Source organism: Cavia porcellus, unplaced genomic scaffold (genome assembly GCF_034190915.1).
Source record: "Cavia porcellus strain 051 isolate PalLab524CR breed Dunkin Hartley unplaced genomic scaffold, mCavPor4.1 scaffold_15, whole genome shotgun sequence".
Taxonomy (NCBI): domain Eukaryota; kingdom Metazoa; phylum Chordata; class Mammalia; order Rodentia; family Caviidae; genus Cavia; species Cavia porcellus.
The window spans coordinates 27,203,023-27,231,014 of record NW_026947498.1 but is presented as its reverse complement, the minus strand read 5'-3'; the positions used below and the strand labels follow the sequence as shown (position 1 = coordinate 27,231,014).

Below are 27,992 nucleotides of genomic sequence, written 5' to 3'. Positions count from 1 at the left end.
ATATTACAACGTATATGGTATTAAGTCAATGGAAACTGAAAATTATTATTTTATCTTAGAAGACTGACTTTCAAACCGAAAATAATATTTTAATTACAGAAAAGTAAAACCACCTATTTCATTTAGCTCATTTAAATTAAAAGGCCTTAATTCCAATAAAATTATTATTCTATGGTTATGTTTCTTGCTTTGTATTTTATAAACTATTCACTTGACTGGTTTTTAGATTTTGAATATATTTACATGATATTGTCATGAATCATTTTTATGTTAACACTCAAGAACTCAAGAATCAGAACTTTTAAGTAGTGTCTCTATGTTAGTGAAGGTTGCAAAATGATCTGCTTGCATCATTCTTGAAATTAAAAGTAAATTCAGAAAGATAACTAGCATACAACAGAATAAAAGTAGTTTTGTTTGCTGAACTTTGTTCATTACATCCTTGTTTTTAATGTGAAAAATCATGTTCTTGACTATTCTGTCTCAAGGAGAGCAGTGATGAGTACAAATCACAATAACTTCATAAAATTTGAATGGTCTAAAGATGATTGCCTTGCCCAGCCAAAGTCAATAAAGTCCTTCTCTAGAGCTTTGTTTCTAAGCCAAGTTACTAGCTTCCAAACACTGAAGATATTATAAGCCAACCACGGTTAGCATTACATTTTCTATCAGGTAAAGAAATACAATTTGAATTCAAAGAAAAACACATTATTCATAGAATCCAGGTTGGTTTGAGTATCTATTTACCATGACACCTGTATTAATTGTCCATTTTTTCTTTAATGTAATTATTTAACATTGATTTTGGATTCCAAAAGCTAACCTAGTATCCTCTTAAATTTCATCTTATATTTAAAAACAGTTGAGATTGATTTTTCTCACTGCAAGCCAAACATTTATCTATAGTTAATATGACATATTAACTAAAATTTGACCATGCTTCATAAAGCTCTGTGAAGCTCATTATAAATTTTTGTTAATGGCAAAATTGTGCTAAATCTCCTAGTCCATTAAATATGACCCAATATTCTGAAAAATTATAGTTTCAATAAAAATATGTTCATTATTAGAAAAAATAACAACCAATTTTTTAAGTACTGATCACCTGGGGTTTTGAAAAGGCCTAAATCAACAGTATTTTATTAAACTATCTTTAGTAATCTATTGAAATACAAATATATTAATTCCTATTTTATTCTATTGTGATAATATATAGAGACAAAATATGAATTTTCTTATACTAACGATTTTAAGCATATAGTTGAGTATCAATAGTGTGAAACCGTCAATACAATTCTTCTCTAGAACTAATTTCATCTTGCAAAACTCTAATTTCTATACTCACAAAATATTTCTTCATTTTCTCTTGCTTGCAGCATTTATCAACCTCCATTATACTTTCCATCTTTACTTGTTCATCTGTTCTAGATAACTCGTATAATATTTGTCCTTTGTGACTGGCTTATTTTGCTTAGCACAATGTTTCCCTGGTTCTGCCATGTTGTAATATGCCAGAACATTTTCCTCTTAACACTGGTTAATTTTCCTTTATGGATATACTACACAGAAACCTTTGTGGTTATCTTTTAGTTATTGTGATTAATGCTGCTATAAATCCAGATATCTATTTGGTAATCACTTAATATGTTTAAATATATACACACAGTTTAAATTGATAAGTCATATGGTAATGTTATCTTTAGCTTTTCTTAATATTTTTATAATGTTTCCCATATGGTTACACAACATTTTATTCTCCCAACAGTTCAAAGTACTTCAATTTCTGTACATCTTCACCAACATTTATTGTTTTTAATTTCATTGCTAATAACCATGCTAAGTGTAAAGAGATAGTTTTTGCACTGTTTTGTTTTGTTACACTTTTCCCTAGCCAGTTGTTCATATAAAAAACACTCCTAATGAAGGAATACAATAGTGACACTGTGGTGAGTGGTCACTTCATTGAATGTAAAATGTCTGTTAGATTGTTTAGGCTACTGCAGCAAAATAGGTGAGACTTAACAACTTATAAAGTACAGAAATTGATTTATCACTGTACCTCAAGCGAGGATGTCCAAAATCAAGTTAGCAACATACAGATATAGGGGTCTTTTTCCTCTACCCTCTCATAGCATAAGGAGGTGATTCAAAAGAAATAAATGATTATTTCATGCAGAAGGCTAAAGAGTAGTCCCTTATGCAGAGCTTTCACATGGCCCTAGATCTCATTCACAAGGGCACATAGCCTCGAGGCCTAATCACCTCCCAACCCTTTTATCTTCTAATGGTGTCACATAGGGATTAGGATGTCAATGCATGAGTGTTTAGTTCACAAGCATCCAACAGTAGCAAAATCTAACAAAAAATAAGAATGATCAATTAAGGAACAATGTACATGTTTTAATTACAACAGATTTGGAATCCTCGGTGATTTCATTTGAAACATTATCTTGTTAATTTTCTCATTGCTATGAGAAAATACTCAACTTCAATAGTTAAAGAAAGAAAGGTTTATGTAACTGACAGTTTATTTGGGTTTCAGTTTACAGTTGTCTGGCTTCAAGTCAGGGGTGGCATGGAAGAGGGTCATCACATAGGAAAAAAGTTCCAGGCAGGCAGAAGGCAGCAAGAAAGCAAAGTAAGAAGTGAAGGGAGCAGCTCTTGGTCCCTTATATCCTGCTCATCCTTAAGATAGTCAGCACTCAAGGCGGGGGGGGGGGGGACTTTCCAAATATTGACACTCAGATCCATGGCAAATCAGTAAGTGGACTAACCCAGGAATCATGCATCCTTGACTAGCACCACACACTTAACCCTGGAATCACAATTCTAGACCCAGCAACCTTTGAAAAGTCTTTGGAGGCCATCTAAACATAAGGCAAAGCATCCTTCCTTTAGCACCCCAAAGATCCATGCACATCCCTTTATGCAAATGACATTTAGTCCATCTCCAAGTGTTGCCAAAGTCCTAATAGTTTCAGCATTGCTGAAAAGTCCAAGTCTAAAGTCTTCTCTGAAATATAAGTCGAACTCTTAGCTGTGAGCTGCTGTACAAATGAAAGCAAACCCTTTTAGCACCACCTCAACGTGAGACTGCCTTAAAATTTCTTCTGCAAGATTAGTCTACCCTCTTAATTTAAGTCTCAGGCAAAGTCTCTGGACATGAGCAAAATGCAGATAAACTTTCTGCCAAGGCATAACATATCTCCTGGTGTTCTACAACCAAGACAATTCACATTTCTAGCAGAAATCTGAGTCTGCTCTTTACCGGTAGGATTTCTATCACCTTTTATCTTCCAAACTCTGACCAGAATTTCCCACCAAGTACATTTTAAGGTATTCCAGGGGCTGGTTCTTCACTGATATCTCCAAACATTTCAAAAATTTTCCCATAATCCAGTTGCAAAGGTTCCTGAACCATATGGCATGCACAGTCAAAGCAGTGACTCCAACTCTGTCTTAGTCATTTTTCTTGCTGCTGAGAGAAAATATCAACATCCAAAGTTAAAAGAGGAAAGGCTTATTTCAGCTCATAGTTTATAGAAGTTTCAGTTCACAGTTGGCTGTCACCAAGGCAGAGTAGCACGGCAGAGGGGCATCACAGGGGAAAAACAGTTCGTGGCAGGCTGAAAACAGCAAGGAGGTAAAGTACCAAGCCACAACAGGAAGTGAAGGCAGCAGGCCGCTTTCTGTTCCTTAGATTCTGTCAAGATTGCGTACTCTAATGGTAGGCAGTATTCTCACCCAGGGTGGGCTTTTCGATTATTGACACCTGTAACTATGCCAGACCAATCAGTGGACTAATTTAGCAGTCACATATCTTTGATCCCAGTATCACACATTCCAGATCTACCAACCTCTGAAAGGTTCTACCTGTGACTACCTGAAGGTTTTGTATTTCCATATGGTTATATAGACACAACCAATAACAGCTATATCTATATGGGATATATAGACACAACCAATAACAGCTATTTAGATTATTATCATCCTTTTCATGATTTAAAAACAAGTAGGTAAATTTTCTTTATTTTTTTAGAAAGGTGAATAACAAATAAAAAGTTCATTGAAATTTGTTTAGTCAGCTATCTTAGGTATTAGTTATGCAGTCTACACACATAATCAGCCTCTGACTCAAGAAACCATTTCCTTTTCCATGTATATGAAATACTGTAGTACAAGAAACTCATGAATCAGTGTCCTCATCCAGTCACACATCTATCTCCAATTTATTTCACACTTGTTTTTGCTATCTCACTGAAAAAGTTGAGAAATACAATAATGACAGATTTGCAAAGATGTGTCTTATAATTAAACTGGTTCAGGGGTCAGAAAAATATAATACTGTGAGCAATGTAGAAATTTTAAAAAAACACAGCATCAAAGGAAAACTCAAAGGCTTATAATTATTATAGCCACAAAATTCAAATGATTTAAGATTCACGTCACAGAATAAAAAAGTCTGAATTAGAAAATATAACCTGTGTTTCCAAGTGACCTGCTGATAATCACCTTCGTGTCAAACAGTGTTGTTACATATCAAAGACTGTCATTAATTGAAAATATGTATAGCTTCATCAATTTTATAAATATGAACAACTTCTGTAGTTATTTCATGGCATTTAGACTAATTGTTCAATAACTTATCACATATATACAACATAAATATGGTTTAGCTTAATGGCTGTGCTTGGTTTTAAACCCTCTGAGTCTTTTATTGCTAGGCCACTTTGATGATATTTGTAAATATTCAACATTCTGGTTGTGATACACATGTCTCAGGGCTGTAAAATATCATGTTCAATTACATGCCTCCTCTCCCAGGAGGGTCTGTACTTGTGCGTGTGCATCTGAACAGATAGCCTGAGTGAGGAGAAATTTATTTCAGAAATTAAAAGCCATTTAGAATAATTTCTAGGTTACCAGCTTCTTAAATTGCTGTGTTTATCGAAATTCATTTTCATTAAAAAGTAATTAATGGAAGAAGCATTAGGTAGAAACAAGTATACAGCTAAACTCACATCTACTTTTTAAAAAGGAAACATCTTTTATTTATTTGTTTACTTATTTACTAAAGAAAAAAGTCATAAAAAACAAAACCAAAAGCAATGAGACAAACAAATAGACAACAATAAGCCCAAAACAATAACAGTAGAAATTTTCACAAGATGATAGTAATTTAATAATGGTTTCAATATTACATATTGTTACATTCAAAAAGATTGCTTAGATTATCAGATATAGACATGTGAAACTGATTTAATCATATGAATATTAACTATTCTTTTCAAAGAACTAATAACATTAGTAGTGTAGTCACTTTAGCTATCTTGTTTATATATATACAAATTTATGACTTTTTCCCCTTGCTTCTTTTCTCCTATCCCCTATCTCAATTACTTTTTCTCTTTGAGCAGTTTTTTACCCTTTCACAATATTTATTGTAGATTTAAAAAGAAAACAGTATAGCCAACCCCAACTTGAAGTTTTTCATTGAAGATAATATTATAATGCAGCTAGTAAAAAATAAAAACTAGAAATATTCCTTTATTTTTCTTGCAATCCTTTAATGTTATTATGTTTTAAAATATGCTATGTTTGTGTTTATCTTGTGTCTCTCGGTGATCTGTTTAACTTCACCTAAATACAAGATCAAATGAAGAAAACATTGATAATAGATAATTGAAAGCCCATGAGAACATTAGATTTACCAAATGTTAATTGTCTTATCAATATAATTATATCAATACTGTGGATGGATTGTTTTTCTATCATTTATTTAGAAGAATAAATTTGCTTTAAGAAATTTAGGATACAGTTATCCTAATATAAAAAAGAAATCTTTGTTTTCTTATAATAAAATCATACAAATTTTCAATACTCTTAGCATGTAATTACATGTTTAGGCTCCACTGTATATGTGTGTCTGCATATTTGAATAATATTTATTAATGGTAAACTTAATAAATATGCTAAATTTATGTTAAGGGTAATGTTTTCTGTAATTACAATGAGGGAAGTCATGGGAATTTGAGCACAAATAGTGAATACTTTTATATAAGAATTTTTGATAGATCTTGTGTTGATGCTATACTATGTAAATGAAACTTGTAAAATGATACTTTTTAAACATTGGTGTGATTTAGGAACACATTGCCATGTCTTATTCTTCATCAACAATATTTCTTTCTTATAATACAGTTAGCATTGTTCCTGGCTTTGAAACATGTAATAATGCTACCATGAATAAAGATAGATGCCATAAATGTTCTAAATACAGAAAGCTGCCTGGCAGGGATGAAAGGTGACCACTAGTCTGGTAATGCACTTCTAGTGAGTAGGGATATGAAGATGGCTGCCCAGGGGTCTTAAAGTTGATATAATTGGCAGTAAGATGATAGGTTTATAGGTTACACTATATGTTAGTGCAAACCAAACAGTGTTACAAATGGCAGTGAGGAAGACACAAGGGGGTCTTTCATGACTGAGCCATGCAAAAATGGCTGAATTCATCAATCAAGATGTCCAAAAGAGACCATTTCATGAATGAGAACTCATAAGTGAATTGAAGTCTTAGGAAAAAAAAAGAAAAATTGTAGCTTAGGTCAAAATTGAAAGCCACATTACAGAGGACAGGACAGAGGAAAAACAAAGCTTTGGAATTTTAGAAAGTAATCTGATAATAGCTACTTATTCCTAACATTTCAACAGGCTAATATTTTAACAAATAAAACAGGTTAAACAATGATGTTGTGAAATTATTTTTGAGTCTAAGCAGTGGCATTGCTCAGAATGTAATGGTTACTAATACATCTGATTTTTGAATGAAGCCACGTTTCTGCCCAATTTTTAAAATTCTTTTCGGGGGGAAATAGTCTCAGTTATAGCTTGTCTGGTGACTGTGTCTTTTCAACTAGTGACCCTGCTGAATGATCCTGAGGTTCCGTTTCTTTTAGCACTTATGACAGTTCCTATGGATAACAACTAGAACTGATATCATAACATGTTGTTTTGTATCACTGATTTAAAAGAAAAAGGCAAAAACAAAAATTAAACACATAATGAATCACAAATACAATACAATAGTTGATATGACTTCCAGTTCTTTTCAAAACTATACTGACATGTAACACAAAATTAACATGTATAAGAAACCTTACAAAACAAGAGACTTGATTGGAGAGTTAACATTTAAAACATACCAGTATGGTGTGATGTTATTATCTAGGTTTACCTGATGATTAATTATTCAGTAAGTTAAGTAAAATCATCAAGTTCTAAATCAGTGATTGACTACACTGAGTTAGAGGAAATTCTCAAAGTAAATATGATTTCAGCAAAAAACAGTAGACAGTTGGCTGTGTTATTGCAATGAAATACCTGGAACAGAATGCTTATGACCTACAGAGGCTTACGGAGCTCATAGTTATGGATGTCTGGTGTCAAACAGTAGATGACAGGGTATATATGTGTGTGTGGCAGGAATAGGGGAAGCCTACAGCGCTGACTTACCCATTAGTGAGACCTGTAGATGGCAACAAGAAAGCCTGTACTGGAGCAAGTCAGTAAAGCCAAACTCAAGCTTTTATAACAGTTCTCTCTCAAGAACTACATTTGTGCCTATAAGCTAAAAACTTTCCACCTGAGCATATCCCTCAAAGCTTCATAAAAACTCCCAGTAGCACATTCCTGGGTGCCAAGCCTCTAAAGCAGGGACCTTTGGTGGACTCTCCCAAACCGTGGCAGTAAGGCAGAGAGAGCATAGCCATGAGCCTTCATCTGGTCTTCTACTACATGTGACAACCAGAAGTAGACAGTGGAATTTAATGCGTAAGACCTGGCGATTTGATAGGGAATAACATTCACAAGTAATCAAGAGTCCAGCAAAATATGTGGGTACCATTAAAAATGAATAAGTACATATATCTGACCCTTCATGAAAACAGAGCTCTAACAAGTAATTTCAAAATAATTCTATTTTCTTTTTTGCTATCTTAAATCTCTAGCATTCTTTTTGTTATTATAGTAGACACTGCCAGTATCATTGCAACAAATTCCTCCCAAAATAAACTAAACCACATTCCAACTAAATCTATTTTTTTCAATAGATTACTTCAGGTAGAATGTGATAAGTTATTTGTGTGGGTGTTACTGATTTTTGGTTTAAATTTATACTTTTTCATTGAAATAACAAATTATTCCTTGGACATGTGAGGTTTCATTAGTCAGATGAGTGAAGTTAATTTGCGGTCCAACTGCATTACACTCCTCATGCAATTGGTGACCAGTTCTTCCCCAGTAGCCTTTGTCCCCACCCAGATGTGCACCTCCAAAATCACTTTGCTGGTAATTTGGTGTTTATCAGATTCTCACTGAAAAGGCATCAGACAGTTATCTGACACAATTATCTTAGAAAATTGAATCCTCTATTTCTGGTCCTGCTGAGGACATTCAAAAGAACACAGTGGTTTTTAGCTAAATGACTTTCAGAAACCCTTGCTTTCGAAAATGAATGCAACGCAATTTCTAGTCACAGAATTTTCTTCCACTTTTCATGAACAGCCTTTTGTGTGTGAATTTTTTGTTATTTCTTTACACTTGGTGATGTATGAAAATTACTTTTGCCCTGCTCTTTGGTTACTTCATTAATGTCTCCTCTTACTATAGCATTATTAATAGTCGGTCTGAAATGTAATGCTTATTCCTTTTGTCCTCACCCAGCTGCTATATCTTCATAAACTGAACCAACCCAAGTGCAGGCAATCGCTAAGATTGACTAGCTTATACGTGCATTGGGATAATGATATCTCTAGAGCTATTTGCTCTTAAGCAATCTAAAAATACGCAGCTCATTCCAGTATTAATGTGCAACCTACTTACCGCTTACAAATTAATATTATGCTTTATTACAAATAGCTATAAAAATCAGTTATTTAGACACTTAAAAAATAAAATGCCAAGTAATAGATTTTAATTTAAATGTCACATCCATTTTAAATGATGCTGTGACTGTTTTCCCAATAGAATTGAATTAATCTTAGAGTTCCATACAAATTTGAAGCAGTGTTTGAAATAAATTTGTGCAGAAAGTAAAAACAAGAATAAAAACCAGCACATTTTTCCATTTATATTAGTATATACAATTTTTAGTAAGCATTTGGTTTCTTTAACTAATATGTTTTCTTGCCTAATGTAAAGGCAATCTACATAGACATATGGATTTTATAAATAGAATAAATTTCTTTTTATTTCTGTCTCTTCTGCAAGTATATTATTTCAGTTAAAAATTCCTGCATTAATAAAACAATACATTAATTTAAAAATATTTAGGCTTTGCTACATGGCAGGCATGCTAGAACTGCAGAATACTGCAGTGGAGACCTGTGAGATCTCATATCCTATCTTTTCCTAGCTTAAATTCATGTTTGATATTCCTTATTGTTGCTGTTATTTGTTGTTGCTGTTTTTGTTGTCTTTTGTGAGACAGAGATTCACTACGCAGTTCAGGCTGGCCTTGAACTTACTTAATAGCTAAGCTGGACTCAAACTAGCAGTGATCCTCCTGTATCAACCTTCTGAGTGCTGGGGTTACAGGTGTGCACCGCCACAGCAGGCCATGCTTCTAAGTTTTTGTCTAAGAAACTACAATCGTTCAACTCACCTTCAGTTTAATTACGTTTTGCCTACAAAGCCATTTACACTTTGGCATCACTTTATTTCTTCAGCTTCATCAAGAGTCACAGCCTCTCACTTGTATGTCATCTGAAATTCCATCAAAATGTAATCAGTTACTGTTTTTTAAACAGATTTTCCTGCAAGTCTATACACCATCAGTGCTTTAGTTTAGCATTCCCTTTTCTTCAGTCCTGTTTTCCTTTGGTTCAATCAAAACACTAATGTTGCTTCAATTTGATTCCAGATGTTCGCGTCTGTGATAAACATTTTCCAGTTTTGCAGAGCCTGGTTACTTTGTTGTCTCTTTGATCTAAAAGCACTACACTCCCTAAAATTTGTTGCAGAAATTACCATGCTCATTTATTTTTTCTGCATCTTCTTCCCTTCTCAATTTGTAAACTGTTTTGAACAGAGACTGCCTGCTTGAGTTTTGTGTCTTACAATAAAAAGTAATAGGTTCTGGAAAAAGTCTATGAAAATAAATATACGTAAATAGATATGGTCATTTTTGTATACGTCATATATATTTATTTCTTTGAACTTTTTGGCGGTACTGTGGATTGAACTGAACTCAGTACTTTGCTCTGCACTTCATCTTGAGTCCCTCTTAATTTGAGGGGTCAGGGTCCTCCTAAATCATTAAATCGTCCTTGCTAGGCTTACACTTGAAGGCTTGATGCTTTAGTTGTCCCAAATGCTGACAATACTGCCATGTGACATCATGCCTTGCTATTGCTATTTGTTTTGCTCATAGAGAAATTATTCTAATACTGAGATCATTTTCATAAAAAGTATTTTTGAAACTTTGTTAAACATCTGTGCTTATTGAACTACCATTCATATTTTCACCTTTAACTTACTGTGTAGTTGACTTTAAGTTTTGAATTATAAAGTGAAAAATAATTCACTGTACACTATTTTTGCTTAAACACAAGAGAATGATCAATACAGTACTCTATGAAAGCAGAGAATATTGTAGAAATGACAAAAATCATGTGTCCACACTCGATCGTTTGTTAGTTTCACGAATTGTCAGCAGAGCATGCTTCCTATATCCATGGTTGCTTCTTATAACCTGTATTTTTTCTTTTTTCCCCTCTCGGCAACTCCATGTTTCTGCTTTACTTCATGTAAAGCTTCACTTGTAACTTTTCTTTGACCAAACAAATGTCCAGAAATCTTCCATTTTTTTTTTTTTGAGTGGTCAGATAAATCTAGTCTCTCTAAGACAGTACTTACTAGGACACTGAGAATATCGATGTACATTTCTATATTACCTTATTTGAAAGATGGTATCGTTTCCAAAATTGTGTGTACAACTGGATTCACTTTCAGCTAGGATGACAAAACACCATGTGGCTTGCTAATTTTCATCCAAATGATGAACAATATGATTGAAGTTCAAGCGGGCATAGAATTCATCTCACTGAACTAGTATGAGCACAGCATTCTGAAATTGCTTTTGTTCGAAAATTGCTTTCTTTTTGTCTTGGTAAACATGATTGTACTTTTAAAGAACTATGAATTTGAACATTTATTTTGGAAATAAAATGTCAGATGTAGATAGTTACTATTTTAGCTAAAAAATAAGAAAATTAAGAAAAGAAGAGAAAAATGATTGTCTCAATCAGATCCTCTTTTATATGTCTTTAATCTTAAAACACGTTTATTAATGTATAAATGCTATCACTTCTTAGAAAGTTGATAAACTAGTTCTGCCTGTGACAACCCTGCAATTAACATGAAAAGAAGATAAAATCTTCATTTTGGTCTGTTTACCTTTACCTTTGTGTTAGCAATTCTAATGAACCTCACAATGGTTAGGGTGAAAAATTGATTTGAATCTCTCTACACTTATTCCTGTGCATTTTTTCTCCTCTTCCTGTCCCTAAGGATTTGTGCAGTTTAATTTGCCATTGATTCTTTAATGATTATGGTAGTTACACTAGAGAAACTACTGTTTATCTTCATCATGTCCTGTGGGTAGAACACTATGTTTATTTTTATACATAGCTGCTCATTTTGTTAACATAGTATAGTCAGCAGTTGACAACTACCCTCTTCTTATTGATTTTGTATTTTAATCTTAAAATTCATATATATTCTAGGAATGCACTATATTAAAAATATCTAATCCCGAACTTATGCAAATTTTGATTTAAACCACTTATGGAAAGAGAGCTTCTACCAAACATTAAGAACAAGTTTAGTGGTCATTAGCTTGACTCTCTTAAGACTTCTCATGGAATTTTATTTGAAGATGTCAATCAGTAATTTGAACAATTCCTGGGCAAAGCTTGAAGAGATATCTAATGCATTAGATTCTTTTTCTAAAAATAAAATTATTGCTTGTCTTTTCTTTATGACAATTTTCCAAAAATTTTAACAAAATATAATCTAAAGTACACACAATAGGACAGTGTTTCATTTTTATTTATTTAATTTCATGTTTTTTTCTTATTAAAATGAATGGGCAATTTTATTTCTAAGTCTTTTAATCAGTGAAATGGACAAAACCACCAGAAGTGAAAAATTTTGAAAGACTTTCAGAAGGATAGCAGATCCAAAGTGTTAACGTTAGTTGTATTTAACAATACAGTTAGTATTTCTAATTTGACATAGACTGGAGAATAATATTCTAAGAAGTATATTTCAAATTACTCTTCTTCTATTCTCTGTAACTATTTTTTAATAAAAATATATCTGTCTACATGGTAATTACAGACGGACTCTTGAAAAAAGCTGTCGGATTATGTAAAAAGAGGTTCTTTGACTATTTGCACTTGATGGTCTAGTTTAATATATTGTGGATATAGTGTACAACTACTGCATTCTTTCTATAAAGGCTGAGATGTATCACTATTCTGATTTTCCTCATGGTATGTTATAAATGTAATGTTTCCTGGAAGTATGATAAATTAATTAGTTGTAAAATTAATACAACTATAGTTTAATGTAGGAGTCATGCTCTGTCCAAATAAAACAGCTGTGCGAACAGTAATGTAATTGAGCCTACATATATAGGATCTTTAGAAATGGGTAACAAACAGCCAAGAGTCCTGTGAATGCCCTTATTTTGCTACCTGCTTATCTGTGTGACTCATTTTCCCAGATTAGCCTTTGTTGTCATCACCACCATACTCTCTACTCTCAATGTATGTTCTGCTCTATTTGCAATTTCAATTTGCAAATTTTCAAAACAGTATTTTTTTCTTAGTTTTATTTCTTCTTTCTAAAAACCTCTAAAGTGTATAAATGCAGCCAGGAAGTTAGTAATGGCATGTTAATTTTAGGATACACAATAATTTGCTGCTGCTTAGGATAATTTAGACATTTTCTAAAGGTAACATTTGACTGCTTTATGGGGACGAGTTCACCAGTTATATACGGTATTAATCCCAATGCAGTGCAAAATTATACAGTAGCTATTGTTAACATGTACAAAGAAATAAAATGTTTTAATCAATTTAGTCCTAAAAGTAGGATTTAAGTACTCTGCTTTTCTGCATATATACTTTCAAATAAAACGTTCTTTACAGGAGATGTGGTAGTGTACGACTATTTCCAACTAATACACATTTTATAGAAAATGTGACAATGTACTAATTCAATAGCAGTTTGGTAGCAATTTGTTCAGCTGGCTTTATATGTTTGAAAGCATTAAATCTTTACTTGTAAGTATCATAAGCTTCTAATTTCGTGTTATTTCATGTGAAGTATATCTACAATTAAAGAAAATAAATGTTTAGTACCTTAGTAGCATTAACTATAAATGCTTAATAACGTTAACTATGGACTTAAACACACATTATTACTTTAGAGAAATGTAAAGTAGATTATTCAATCATGTATAAACACATGTGCATGCACACACACACACACACACAGGCACCTTATTAATCTTCTCATTTATTGGCATGAAATGTCAAAAATATTACCCCATTTATATTGTTTTCATCCAGTTTTCTATCCTTGTCTTAATTATGGCCTTTTGTTGTAGCATAATCTGTATTTCTCTTATTATTTGTCTACTGGACTTATATGGATGATTCAATCAAAATATGTACTAGAGTATTCAAATGATCATCTACATAACTTGTTTATCTTGAGTGAATTTAACCTTCAACTTACACAATTGTTACTGAACACTATCTTCCCCTAAATTAACTTAGGACTGATAAGGAAAACCTTGCACCAGTGACCTCCTGATTTTCTAATATTTTCGCAATGTTGTGGGAAAGACAGTACCATTTGCTCCAGCTCTTTGTGCACTAACTGGAGGTGCTCATGCAGACAGTCCTTTTAAAGATTCTGTGCCTGTATCCTCACATGAGAGACAGTATTTCTTTCCTTATAACTGATTCTAATGAACTAATACATAGGTGAAATGTAAAATGCTATGTAAACATCACATATTGTTTATTTTTACCTTTTCACCTGAACCCTTTAGTTTTTTTTTTCCCTTTTGCCATATATATTACATATTCATTCTCTGTCTTTTCTTTGTATGGAAATTTGTAACTTAAGCAATCCCTTGATAGCCCAGCTTATGCTACATCTCCTTCCTAGTTTCAGACTATTTACTCTCATTGCCAATTTCATCCTTTCTTATCACTGTCACTAACATATACTAAATTATATTGCGATCCAACATGAAAAGAATATATTTGTTTCATATCTGTTTGAGCCTCCACTGCCTGGAATAGATCATTCCATAGATAACTTGTACAAATACATTTATTAGTCATCTAACTATACCTCTCTGTTATTCTATGCAATTTTTATATACCTAAGAAATTCATAAAATCACAAAAATTCATTTAAACAGACAACTTTAATTGTGGTGATTTTTCCCTTTATGAGTCCCTCTTCTACGGTCCTATCTGAATATGCAGGATATCAGTTCACTTTGCTTGAAAATAGGAAAATGTATATTTTTCTTGTATATATGTTACTGTATAGTTCATCTTTTATTGTAAAATCCAGAATGAAGATGACCTTTGCTAATCATCCACTCACAAGGTTGAAAAAAATTAGGCCAATTATTCAACCAGTCATGATTGCTTCCTTTATCAAAGACCAGACAGAGGTATCAAGAATTTGTTGCTTTTTTAAAATGTTACCAGCTTTCTCAACTTTTGAATAACACGATGAGCTATTTAAAAATACCTAAAATTCTTTTTCTTTGTATCTTCTTCAAAAAGTTAAAGACATCATATTACAATGATAACATTCATTATCATATTTATAGCAGCATAATTCATAAAATCCAAATCTTGGAAATGGTTTGTATATCCATCAATAGATCAATGAACAAATAATATGTGGTATTTATACAAAATGGAGTGCTGCCATAAAAAAGAACAAATTTAAGTCATTTGTAGGAAAATGGATACAGCTTGAGATTATAATATTAAATGAAATAAATCAGATGCACACAGTTAAATATCACATGATTTATCTTACATAAAAAGCCCAAAATAAAAATGAAGAATAAAAATCAGAGATAGACAGTAGAAGTAGTGAGGTCGATCTTTGCAAGAGGGAAGGGCATCGAGACATGCAAGGCAGTAGTGGAGGCAAAGGGAATAAAAAGAATTAAGCTGCGTTATGTAAATGTATTGACTCACCCTAGAGAATACAATCATTACGTACTACAAACATGCACTAATAAAAATTAAAAATAAATAAAAGTACCTGAATAGGATTTTAGGGTTGGAAATACAAGATTCCAAATTAGTTTAACAACCATGATCAATATTTTTATTCAACTCAAAAAGAAATTGGATTAGTATAATATAAAGGAAAATCCTTTTTGCTAACATAAGGGAAAACCTATTTAGCTTTTGTCCTTCCAAAAATGTTTAAAAAAAAAAAAGATGAGCATCAAAAACCCCTGAAATACAGGTATAGGACATGAAATTTAGGAAATGCGTATGTTCTATTAAACTGTAAAAGTATTTTTTTTCCACTGCATACTAGGGATTGAATTGAAGGATGCTCTACCACTGAAGCATACATTTAGCTCTTTCTTTTTGTTTTCTTTTGAGACAGGGTCTTACTAACTAACCAGGCTGGCCTTGAACTTCTGATCCTCTTTCCTCAGGTCTCCTGAGTATCTGTGGATATACATACTCACCATCACATACAGCACAAAAAAAGTTGTTTCATTTTGTAAGACTGCATTTCCAGACATTAATGTATCACGAAACTTTTGCTTTCTAAGCAGTTTAATTAATAATCAGTGGAACATGATTTTCCCAACTAGTTTTAAAAACTGATGTCCTAAATGCAGATGATGAACTATCGTATTAATGTTTATTGTTATCTGAAAATGCACATTATTAACATGTATGTGTGAATAGCATATGCATAACAACTAAGGCTCCTATAGGAAATATCCCCCTCTTGATTGAGGTAGAATTTGCAAAAAGTGAACTATATTCTTAAAATGAGTTTATTTTGTCATATATTAATTAATCAAAACAAATAATTTACAAATTAAACTTAAAACAGATATGATGTAAATGTGAGGCAAAAGTAAAGACCAATTTAGATTGGTACTGTCATCATTCAGGCAGATCTGCCTGGAAACTGCTTAAATTTGGTGTCAATATTTAAAACTATTGAATATGAAGAGATGGAACACACATTCCTATAAGAATTATCTTGCTCCATGATGTAGTTATTTTTTGGTAATAATTATTATTGTTTAATTTTACATTTGAGACAAGTGTAACTAAACATGCTTAAATTTATATTTACTGAAATTTTATCTCTGAATTATAAAGATAGAATTTACAGTTATCATCCATTTTCATATAACACTGGGTTATATTACTTCCATATTCTTATTCACAAATTATATTTTAAAATACTTATATACAGTAATTTTTAACCACATATTCAGTATAATATTTCATAATAGGAATATTAATTGATTTTGTTAGTTTTCAAATGTTAAGTTACTTCTTTAATTCAAGACTATATGTACATAAGTTCTTAGAGCACTGAAAAAAGATAATCTGTGTCCCATATGTGAACAAAAGTGTCATATTTACAGGGTACTGTCATTTTATTTCTTCAATTAACTGTATTTTAATATTCAGCATTTAAATACAGTTATGTCACATTCTCCTCTAAATCAATTGTCTTATTGTCTTATGTTACAAGGTGTGATTTTAAATAAGGGGTTAGTGTTTTGAAATAGTTATATCCTAACTTGAAGTACTTTGATATTGTTTATTGGATCTAAAATATTTATAAAAGGCATTTTGGAAAAAGATTTTATCCAAAGCATAGAAAAATATATAAACAATTCTTAAGCCTTTTAAAACTTAATCAATGAGAAAAAATAAAACAAAGATTTAAGAGCTATTTCACCAAATAAAATAGATGGCAAATAAGGCAATGAACAGAAGCTGTATATCACATACAATCAGGATAATGTAAGTTAATAATATTACATGCCACTAACATTTCTAAAATGTCTAAAATCTAGAAATTTGATAATAACAATTGTTTGTGAGAATGCGACACAAGAGGAGATTTTGTTTGACTGGAGCAGTTACAGAATGCTAGAACAATTTTTGAAAGATATTTTAGCAGTTTCTTATTACCCTAGTATAATTACTGCACTATTAAACATACTACACTATTAATAAATATAATTTTTAAATCTTGCCATATGACCTAGAAATTACATTACTATTATTTAATCATATAACTTACAAACTAATCTTCACATAAAAACCTGCAACAATGTATGTGCATTTATACATACTTTTATTCATATTTGCCAAAACTTGAAAATAGCTAAGATAACCCTCATAAGTGAATATATAAACTAAAGAGGTACCACTAGACAAAGGAATGCATTTCAGTGCTAAAAAGATTAAGTCATGAAAAAAAATATCCCGAGGAAATATAAATGCATATTACTAAATGAAATAATTCAATCTGTTAGATTACAAATTGTCTGATAATAATTATGTGATATTCTGCAATAGGAAAAGCTACAGAGACAATTAAAAATCAATAATGGATTTTAAAAAAAGGGTCTGAACATGAAGCTCAGAAAAAATGTTTGCAATTGCTTTGTGTGACACTATCATGGTCAAAAGGTATCATATATATTTGTTCAAATTCCTAAACTGTACATCAGCATGAGCCTTAGTGTAAACTACAGGCTGGGGTAACAGTGGTTTGTCTTGTAGGTTTGTGCACTGCAGCAAAGGTAGCCTTTTGGAGAAAGACACATGGGGAGGTGGGAGTAAGTGAAAAACCTCTGAAGCTCCGACTCAATTTGGCTTTTAAGCTAAATCTGCTCTAAAAACTATTTTTTAGAAATAAAAACTTCCAGGATTAAAGTGATATATAACAAGTAATATATAAGTATTCCACTTGCAATTTCTAGTTTATCAGTGATGTGTTTAAATTATTTTATATTATTAGATCCTTTGGATTACATTCATAGAACTATACCCAGATAAGCAAAACATTGTGTGATTGATACACATATGAAAATATATGAAAATTTGAAGAAAATCTGTTTATTTAATAAGATTACTTGGAGGAGTTCAGTGAACTAGAATATAGATTCTTATATGTTCCGCTTATTTTTCTCCTGAATAGCTATTCATTTTAAAATAAGAATCTACAAGATTGTTAGGGACCCTTATTTTATCAATGGCTGTCTATCATAAATGAGCTAGCAGTAATTAGTAATTAAATCAATATAATTAACCACTGATATGAAAATCTCAATTTCACTACATACACTATTATCATTTAACAAATATAACCATTCAGAGTTACAATTAATAAGTTATAAATAGCCTCAAGCTTAAGATATGAACATATTTACAAAGAACTGAAATAAAACTACTTATACATATTTAGGAAATAAGAGGGTCAGGATTTATTCCAAAGCAGGGACTTTGATATTTAGGTCACAGAATAATCAAGTATTAGAGAGAAATTTCTCAAACAAACAGAAACCAGAATAGTGAGCTAGGCTAGCCTAACCCAGTCGAGCGTAAATGCACAGAATGCGGTATATATACACGTTTTCTCTGGAAGAATTAATAGTATTTCTCTGATGAATATGATTGTCAGCAGAAATATTCACTAAATAAGTCTGAAATATTTTGGGTGAACTAAGAACTGATTCATATGGCCTGAAGATTAAAATATTTCATCTAGGTTTATTTCTGTCTGAAAATCCAATCTTAATACTTAAAACAGGTACCAGAAAGATGAGTGGGCATGAAATGTCACTTAGGAACTAAAGGCCAGGATAAATAGTGTTAGAGAAGCATAGACTTTAAGTCAACAATGGAAGATTATAAACATCAAACCACAGTAACAGGAATATTTCTTTGAGACAAAGTTCTAGTTCCATCAGGTTTTCACAAGATTCTGTAGTGAGAAAATAATCCCCAGATATCAATGATTATAGCTGTCTAGCAGTAATATTATGTTGCCCTGCTAAAAGCAAACAAAATAACTCCACAGCTCTAGGCAACAAACTAAGGACAGTTCAGCTCAAATAGAGAAATTAACATTTCTCTATACAGACAAAAATCACAGAATTAAGAGAGACATGCTTTTTTTTCAAGTTGCAATTTTAAGGTCTCAAAAATGAATGAAAAAACTATTTTGTTCTTTGAGACAAATTTCACTTTATTTCTCACTGGATTGATTTACCTGTTCTTACTCAATAATTTATTTAATGAACAATAAATTATTCGTTTTCAACTTTGAAATCCAATAAATTGCCATCCTGTAGAGTATACTTGGGTAATGTGATTTATGTGATACAACACTCCAGTTTTTCCATTGCCAATAACCTTTGTCAGTATTCATTATAAACTTCTGTACTGTTAGTAAGGATTCTATGAGTTCCCACAAAATCCATTTTGCCTTCACATCTTACCTGAGTCATCTTCGAAATTATTCCAATCATTATTATCTGCCATTAAACTCAACAGTGACTTCTCATTACTTAACTATTTCTGCCTTGTATTATTTACTCAGTTTTCTATGATATTGTATTCTGGAATACTCCATCAACTAGCCAAAAGCAACTTCTCTTGCAGTATACCGATTACATCCATATACCATATGTATATAGCATTTATTATATATGCATATTATGAGACTATATGTGTAATTCAATTTGCATGTATAAGTGTTATGGATTAAAACCTGATGGTCAACTTAACACCAGCTGAATGAAATCATCATGGTGCTGAGAATAGATGGCCAGCATAAGTAGAGACATGGAGAAGAAGAGCTAGGTGTTGTGGGTTCTCTGAAGTGTTGCTGTTTTGAACTGTTGGTTCTCTTGGAGGAGCTTGTCATGCTGGAATCCCTGAGATAAATTCTGCCATTATCATCAGAGGAGCATGGGACCTTGTCGCTGAGAGTGGCTGTGGATCACTTTGGTGAACTGGTCTTGCACTAAGCGTTGCTTTCTAGCTCCAGAGGGGAAGCTGTGGCTGTTTAATTTCCAGAAGAATTTTGTCACTCTGGCTTTCTGGGATGTACTCGACTGTCCTCATTGTCAGAAGAGCTCTGGACCTCCTTGTCACTGAGGATGACTATGGTGCTTTTTCAGGAAAGCACTGGTTGTTATTTTGAATATGACTTCTTGGCTCCACTGTAGAACCCTCAACTACTGGCACAGCTCCTTCATCCCACTGTCATAGATTTTTTTTTTAAATTTTATTTAAGGAGAAAAGAGAAAAAAAGCAGAGAAAGGGTACAAGTTATACAGATTTGCAGAAAAAAAAATGAACAGTAGGAAATCACTAGTTAATGGATTACACAATGTCATCTTAGAACTAATTGTTCAAGTCACAAAATTAAAGCTTGTAAAGTGGACATTCCAACAATGATACTGCAAACAGTTCTGTTCAATGATCCAATAAAACTCTGTGATATCATTTTCTATCTTATACACTTAAATATACATGCAGTTATATAGTTTAGAGCACTTTCTTTTCCTCTCTTTTGTACAATGACTATTACACATTTTGGGTTTTATTGCTCCCATAGTTCTTATTACTTTTTTGGAAGAGAGTAAAACCAAATGTGACATAACAGAACAGAATCGGTCAAGTCAAAAGGGTGGACATAATAGATAATGTGAAAACATAATACAAGGTGATTAACAATGGTTACCATAATGCCTCCCGCTATCTCTAATAGAATTGCCTATATCGTTAGTTATAATACAATTGAACAAAACAGTAAAGAATAAAACCGACAAAACCAAAACATTGGAGACATTGTAGGTCTTCAAAAATAGATAAAAGTCAATGAGAATGGGCGTTATAATGAATCTCATTATCTTCACAGCTGATGCCTAAATTTTCGAACCTGATACTATCCAGCAAAACAGAATAGGGGAACATCAGTTAAAAACCAGATGGTGAGACTTTCTAGCTTCCCACGCTGACTTTTGGGCCTTCCCAGCACAGTTCCATAAAACAGACTTGTGTGAAACCTAGTGTTGTGCTCTAGATCTCCAGTTGGACTCGTGGGAGGCATTATCATGAACTCTAGGTCTTCAGGTGGATGCAAGCAAAACATTGCTGTGGAATGTTGGGCTTTTGTCGATGTCCGCTCCCGGCCGGCAGGAAGGACACACGACAAAGTCTGGCAGTGGACAACCTTTTCTTTTATTTTTCTTCTCCGTACAGCCTGCCCTGGGATCGCTCCCAGCCGAAGCCTCCTCTGGTCCGCTCCCCGCGGCTCCTTCTGGGCTTCTACTTCCGGGCTTCTTCTTCCCCCCCAGGGGTGGCACCAGTATATATACGGATACAGTGTCCAATCATGTTAAAGTGAGCAAGGCAAGCTGATTGGCTAACATCATCAGTTGCCAGGCAGACTATATTGTTGAGCGGGTTGCTTACGCGGTAAGCAGGAAACTAACGTGCTCGATGGGAGGGGTAATCTACCTCAGGCTTTGCTCTTTCCTACAGGCCTCACGTCCGCCAAGTGAGGCGACCGGGCTCGGGGCTGCGGCTCCCAACAGGCTTTGACTGAGTATTCTGGGTCTTTATTGTTGTGGACAGATTTCCTCCTTTTTATTCTGTTTAACTCTGGATGAGCATCACAAATAATATTATAAATTCTGTGTCCTGATTGTAATTGTTTTCCTTACCACTCCTGACTGCAACAGAAATTGGTAGCAAGAGAGTCGGGTCTTTGCTGTGTTGTTGCCTGGCCATGTGGCCTTAAGAGCCTTGGAAATAAGTTTGGGAAGTTTTTGAGGGACTGGCTGATAAGACAGCCCCTGTATGCTATAAACTATATTGGAGACTCTGGTTAAAGCCTGGAAAGTCAGAGTACTGATGCAAATGCTGCCGGTTAAGATGAAGCTTAGGAGGCTTCTACTGAGAAAGACTGCATCAGCTGCTGAAGTCCAGGCAGTATATTGTGCTTTGACTGAAGATTGTTCCGCATTTTGATTGTATTTCGAGTCATTACGTGACTGGCAGAAAAATTTCAGTGCAGTCTACCGTTGGGATGATAGCATGGTTACTTCTGAGAGCTTTTGACAAGATCTATTTTGGAAATTTAAAGCAAAGAACCAGTAGAGTAATTCAATACATTTGGCTAGAAGTAAGGCTCCAGTGGAACTGTGAGTTGCAAAGGTGAAACAGAGGAGAATATAGTTGTTTAAAAAAAATAGGACAATGGAAAAATGAACTGAAATCTTTTGCTTGAAGATAAGAGTATGTTTGAATTGCAGAAGATCCTTCTATTTTAGTATTGTCATGTTAAATGTTAATGAGAAGCAAGGACTGTGATTGTAATCTTTTAATTTGATTTTAATGTTATTTTTATGTTTTTAACCAGGTTAATTAATCAAAGTGTTGAACGTTGGTCATCCTTTCAATATTTTACTTTTGGTGAAGGAATAGTGTAAAAAGAATAGTATATATGTTATTGTTGTATTAATGTAAATCTGAATAGACCAAGATATGTTAACTTTCACAAATATGTGACTAAAGAGTATAGCTTAAGGAAATCTGTATTGATATCAAGTTGACCAGGGTGGATTGTTATGGATTAAAAACTTGTGGTCAATTTAACACCAGCTAAATTAAATCAGCATGGTGCTGAGTGTAGATGGCCCATCTGAGGAAAGTTGCCAACGGAAGTAGAGATGTGGAGAAGAGTGAGTTCTCCGAAGTGTTGCTGTTTCAAGCTATTGGTTCTCCTGGAGAAGCTCATCATGACTAGCTTCCACAGTATGAGTTTGGCCATTATCATAAGAGCTGAGAACCTTGTTGGTGAGACTGGTTGCAGATCACTTTGGGGAGCTCTGGACATTGAGCATTGCTTTCTGGGTCTGGATGGGAAGACATGGTGTTGTTTAATATTCAGGAAAAGACTGTCCCTCTGGCTTCCTGGTATGCACTCCCTTTTTCTCAGTCTCAGAAGAGCTTGGGATCTCCTTATCGCTGAGCATGACTGCTGTACTTTTCAGGGAAACCCTGGTCCTTATTTTGAGAGTGACTTCTTGTCTCCAGTCTGGAATACTCAACCTAGTGACACAGCTCCTTCATCCCACTGGCATAGTTTCCACCATTGACCTTTGGGGCATTTCAAGCAGATCCATAAATCATACTGGCATGAGCCCTTCTTGTCGGCTCTACCTCCAGTTGGACTCGTGGGAGGCACCGTCACAGGCTTTAGGTCGTTAGCTGGATGCATGCAGGACATTGCTGTGGGATCCAGGCCTTTAACTGAACATCTGGGTCTTTAGTGTTATGGACAGATTTCCTGCACTTTCTTCTCTTTAACTCTGGGTAACTGTTATAAATATGTATAAAATAATGTAAATTCTGTGTCATGATTGTTATTGTTCTACTCACAACCCCTGACTACTACAATAATATAATAAATATGAGATTTCTATATACAAACCGTGGAATACATATCAACATGTACATGTTACTTTAAGTCTCTGTATTCATTTTTACTTATATTTTCTTTTTCTTCACACGTCAAATAATTATCTCCCATCTCAGAATGTCTCTTCTTCAGTATAACCCCTCAAGTCTTCCACATAAAACTAATCAGTTACTTGCATGTTTTCCTTTAGTTTTATTTTGCCATTTGGTAGAATTATGACCATGTCAAAAGGCCTCATGGTTCTAAGCTTTGCTGTTTAAAAGGAAGTTAACATTTCTGCCTTCTTCATGACTTATACATAGTGCCTTGTTCAGAATATATCATCTAGTAAGTTCTTTTTCCATTAGTTTGTGAATTTATGCCATTAAAGAAACCTCAAGCTGCTTATGCAACTGGATGAAAAGAAAGTATCTGCTTTTGTTTTATGCTGAATCCCCAAGATAGCATAACCCTTAACTCTTAATAATCCATTTAAAATGGCTCATTTAAGAAAGGTTAAAACAAGGAATTTTCTCTGATAGGAGAGAATTGCAATTAAATTAATACAATACAAACAAAAACTTTTTGTACTATTTAAATGGTAAAGAAAGCCAAGGAGAAGTTTATGATTAATATCTCATTAATGTCTAATCAGGCATGACTTTTAATATTAATGCAACATGCATTCAAAAGGTCAATAGCACACCCCCTTTACATATGAAGTATATATTCCATGATCTCAATAGATGCTTATAGATAGTAACGCTACAAAACACTTTATGTAGTATGTTTTACTTTGGTATACATACCAGTTATAATGTATAAGTCAGACACAATAAAATATTACTCACCAGTCGCAGTATAGGACAATTATAAAAATGTATCATAGCAAAGTAAAAAAATTGATATTTCCCTTTAAAATACACTCTTTTGCTATATTTATTCTTTTTCTTGTAATATGTCTCAAGTTTCCAAACATATTCGACCTTTGATAACAGACATGAACAACGAAAGAGCAGAGAGGTGGTTACTGTAATTTATTTTGAGCTATATTCTTTACAAATCATATTTATTTCAATTATCAGTATCTTTTATTTCAGAAGATGTCATTTCAAATCCATTTTAACTCGTTTTTCCCTAAAACATTTAAAATGTTTTCATCCCACGACTAATCACTGGAAAAAGTAATTTGCATGTTTTGTTTCCCCAGATAACACAAATCTGTACCTCTGGCTGGGTGTAATGCAAGGAAGGGACAAAGATGAAATGGAAACATCTTCCTTTTTTGGTCATAATATCACTCCTCAGCATGTCAAGCCATCAACTGTTCCTGGCCCAGCTTATTCCAGGTAAGTAGCGTGCTCTTGTTTCATCAGTATCTAACCAGTGTTCCTTCTGTGCTTTTAGTTCATTGTCATGGTGTGTGCTGTAAATCTAATGTGATTTTTTTTTTAATTCGTCACTGTGTGTGAGTGGTTTCTTGAGTGAGTATCTGTGCTGATAAACTCTAGGAATCAACTGGTTATTTTTGAATACAGAGTACCACATTATCTTCCAAGAAATAATGAGAAAAATTCACCAAGACCGATACATGTAAGGAGTTACTATTTTAACTGAGTGAATTAGAGAGCAGGAAAAACAATTATAGTAAGAGGACAATGTGTAAAACACACATGCACCCTCACTCAAATGCACACACACACATACCTAACAAAGTCACAATGCTTGTCAGTACTTTACAAAAAGAACGTCTGAAAGATTGAAACATTTAAAGCTGAACTCCTTTTATATAGTGACATTTTAATTAACAGGCTAAGTGTAGTTAGCATAAAAATGCAACATGCTGCTCCACGGCTGCCATAGTTACCATTGTTGGAGGGAAGAAGTTAGAAACCTATTTCCTTGAAGTCATACTTTTATTAATGGTGCCAGAATAGCATTTCCATAAAATGCTTTATAGGAATTTAACTAAACTGTTATGATAGAGGAAAACAGAAAAATAAATTGATGTCTTAATAAAGTATAATTTAAAACAAACCTATGGGGGAAATTGTATTTAATTTGTGTACACCGAATATATCATTATAATTTCTCCAAGTTATTTAAATGTATGTTATGCAATGTTTTATTAGAACTTTGGAGCTTCACCTTTACCACCTTATTGTATTCAGCATCTATATTCAACTTACTTTGTGTATCCACACACAGATCAAGGATTTTAACAAATACAGGGGTTTGGCTGTTTCCCTTGTGGGGTTAAGTTTGACACTTTCTCATGTGGACACACTCTGGGAGGGTTGGGTAGGAGGAGTAAAAGTTCAACACTAGCTTTAAAATTTAAGAAAACATCTAATAAATACATACATATGCATATGCCTTGGATGTAACTCAGTAGAACAAAAATCACACAGCAAAAAAACCTTATACTTTTATCTATTTTGAACTAGTATTGCCATGTAAGTACTTGCCAACAAATGAATTTATATACTTATATACTAAAATATTTTCATATTATTGAGGTATACAGATAATACAGGCAGCTGTAACAAATTGTGTGTAGTGACTTTGTGGTGAATTAAGCTAACAACTAAAATTTCTGTACATTTTTGGTTATAACCTATTTATACATTTCTTCTCATGTCCTATTCTGCTGAATAGTGATTCAGATTTACTCATGAGCCAAATATAAAAATTTGACAATATATGAAAGTTCATTGCAGTGTTAGATAGATGAGAAATGCCAGTACATGTATAGATCAATTTATTGTTTACATATTTCCAGAATAAAGAAAATATTGGGAAGTATTTTGAAAATTGAGGCAGAAAGAGAAAGGAGATAGAGAGACTCATGGCCCCACTAATATTACTTTAAAGTCTCTAGCTAGCTAATAATTTCCATATGTAAACAAATTCAGTCTGTGTTCCAGTTATTGAACAGATACTGACAACTTAAAATTGTCGAGGAGGACTGAATCATTTGTATCTATCTAGTGAAGCAAAGAGTATATAGTATTTATGGTTTGGAAGTGTAATAAGTTAATCTAGGGAATAAGATCTATTACATTTTTATTCAAAATCATACTGTATAATTTCTAAATTAATACAACCGAGACTTTTAGATATAAAAATTTTCAAGACTGATAACTATCTTACACAAAAATACTGTTAAATCTAAAGAGAACTTAAAACATATAGATTTGTTATTAGGAATAATATGAAGATAGTTTACAAAGGTGAAAGAACAGTTAGTTATTAAAAATATCACACACTGGTTTGCTACTCAGGGCTATTTCAAGGCAATATATTCTTCAAAAGTAATAGGGCACCTCCAAATGGGATTCACAGAGTTAAACATGCATGTTTTTTTTCACGATCACAGAGTTCAAAAATGATTTCAAAGTAATTTACCTGTCAAAAGAGATATGCTGTTAGCTTTCCAAAAGGAACACCTGCAGGGTAAAAGTCATTTTCATAACTGCCTCCACCTAGGAGCATTAGTTTTAGGTTGAGGAGTACACAAAAGACTCATCATCCATAAACTTTCCCCTCTTTCCATTAATCTCTGAATGAAGTATTGATTCTTTTGTCATTGTTCCAGCTTTATTATATTCATAAGAACATTTGTATATGGAATGAATTTACACAGTTCAGAGGAAGCAAGTATCAAATTAACTTTTGAGCTAAATATTATTGTTGTTTTTTTAAAAAGGGAGGTATTTTTCTACTGATTTAGTTCTAGTCTTTCCTTTAAGAAAATCATATTCTGCTACAGAAATTTATTTCAAAAGTCAGAGAAATGAAAAGATGTATCACATTTCTAAATAACTGAGAAGTATGTATTCCATAATACTTAGTGAATTACCAAGTGCAGATGTGTCTATTGGAAAAAAATGTCTTGAGACATCTAAAGTTATTGTACTGTAATATTGTTTATTTGATTAAAACAACAATTTATTGATGTAATTAAGTATCAAAATATCATTGATATGCAATGTTTGCAATTGATGAATTCCTTTAGGATTGTTTTCTTGTTTCCCTATAAACTATTTTTTTAATTGTCCTTAGGTTTCATAGTATTATTAGTATATTGGTATGTCAGGAGGCAAATAAAAGTAAGTATACATTTAATGAAGAGATATTCCTGGTGAAAAGCAAATAAGTTTTAAGACAAAAAGAATAACTGAGAAAAGAAACTCAGAATTATTGGACTTCTCCAGCCATTTCTGTCATTGCCAAATTCATTAAATTCATCTCCTCTTTGCTAAAAGCACAAGAAGGTATTTCTCATGCTAATTTAATTTATCTGTAATTCAGGTATAAAACATATATTTTAATAACTTTTGTTTATCTCTTGAGACATACTTTACCTGTGCTATGCCATGTCTTTATTTACACTGTGCTGGAAT

At 32.9% G+C, this 27,992-nt stretch overlaps 1 protein-coding gene across 1 annotated transcript in view; it reads left to right on the top strand.

Annotated features, from left to right (window-relative positions):
• Window positions 1-27,992, top strand: part of Robo1 (roundabout guidance receptor 1) — a 1,010,950-nt gene that overhangs the window by 100,710 nt on the left and 882,248 nt on the right. The window contains exon 2 of the mRNA XM_063224749.1: window positions 24,797-24,935. Within this exon, the coding sequence (XP_063080819.1) occupies window positions 24,848-24,935 (88 nt within the window). The 5' untranslated portion in view covers window positions 24,797-24,847. The remainder of the gene's footprint in view (window positions 1-24,796; window positions 24,936-27,992) is intronic.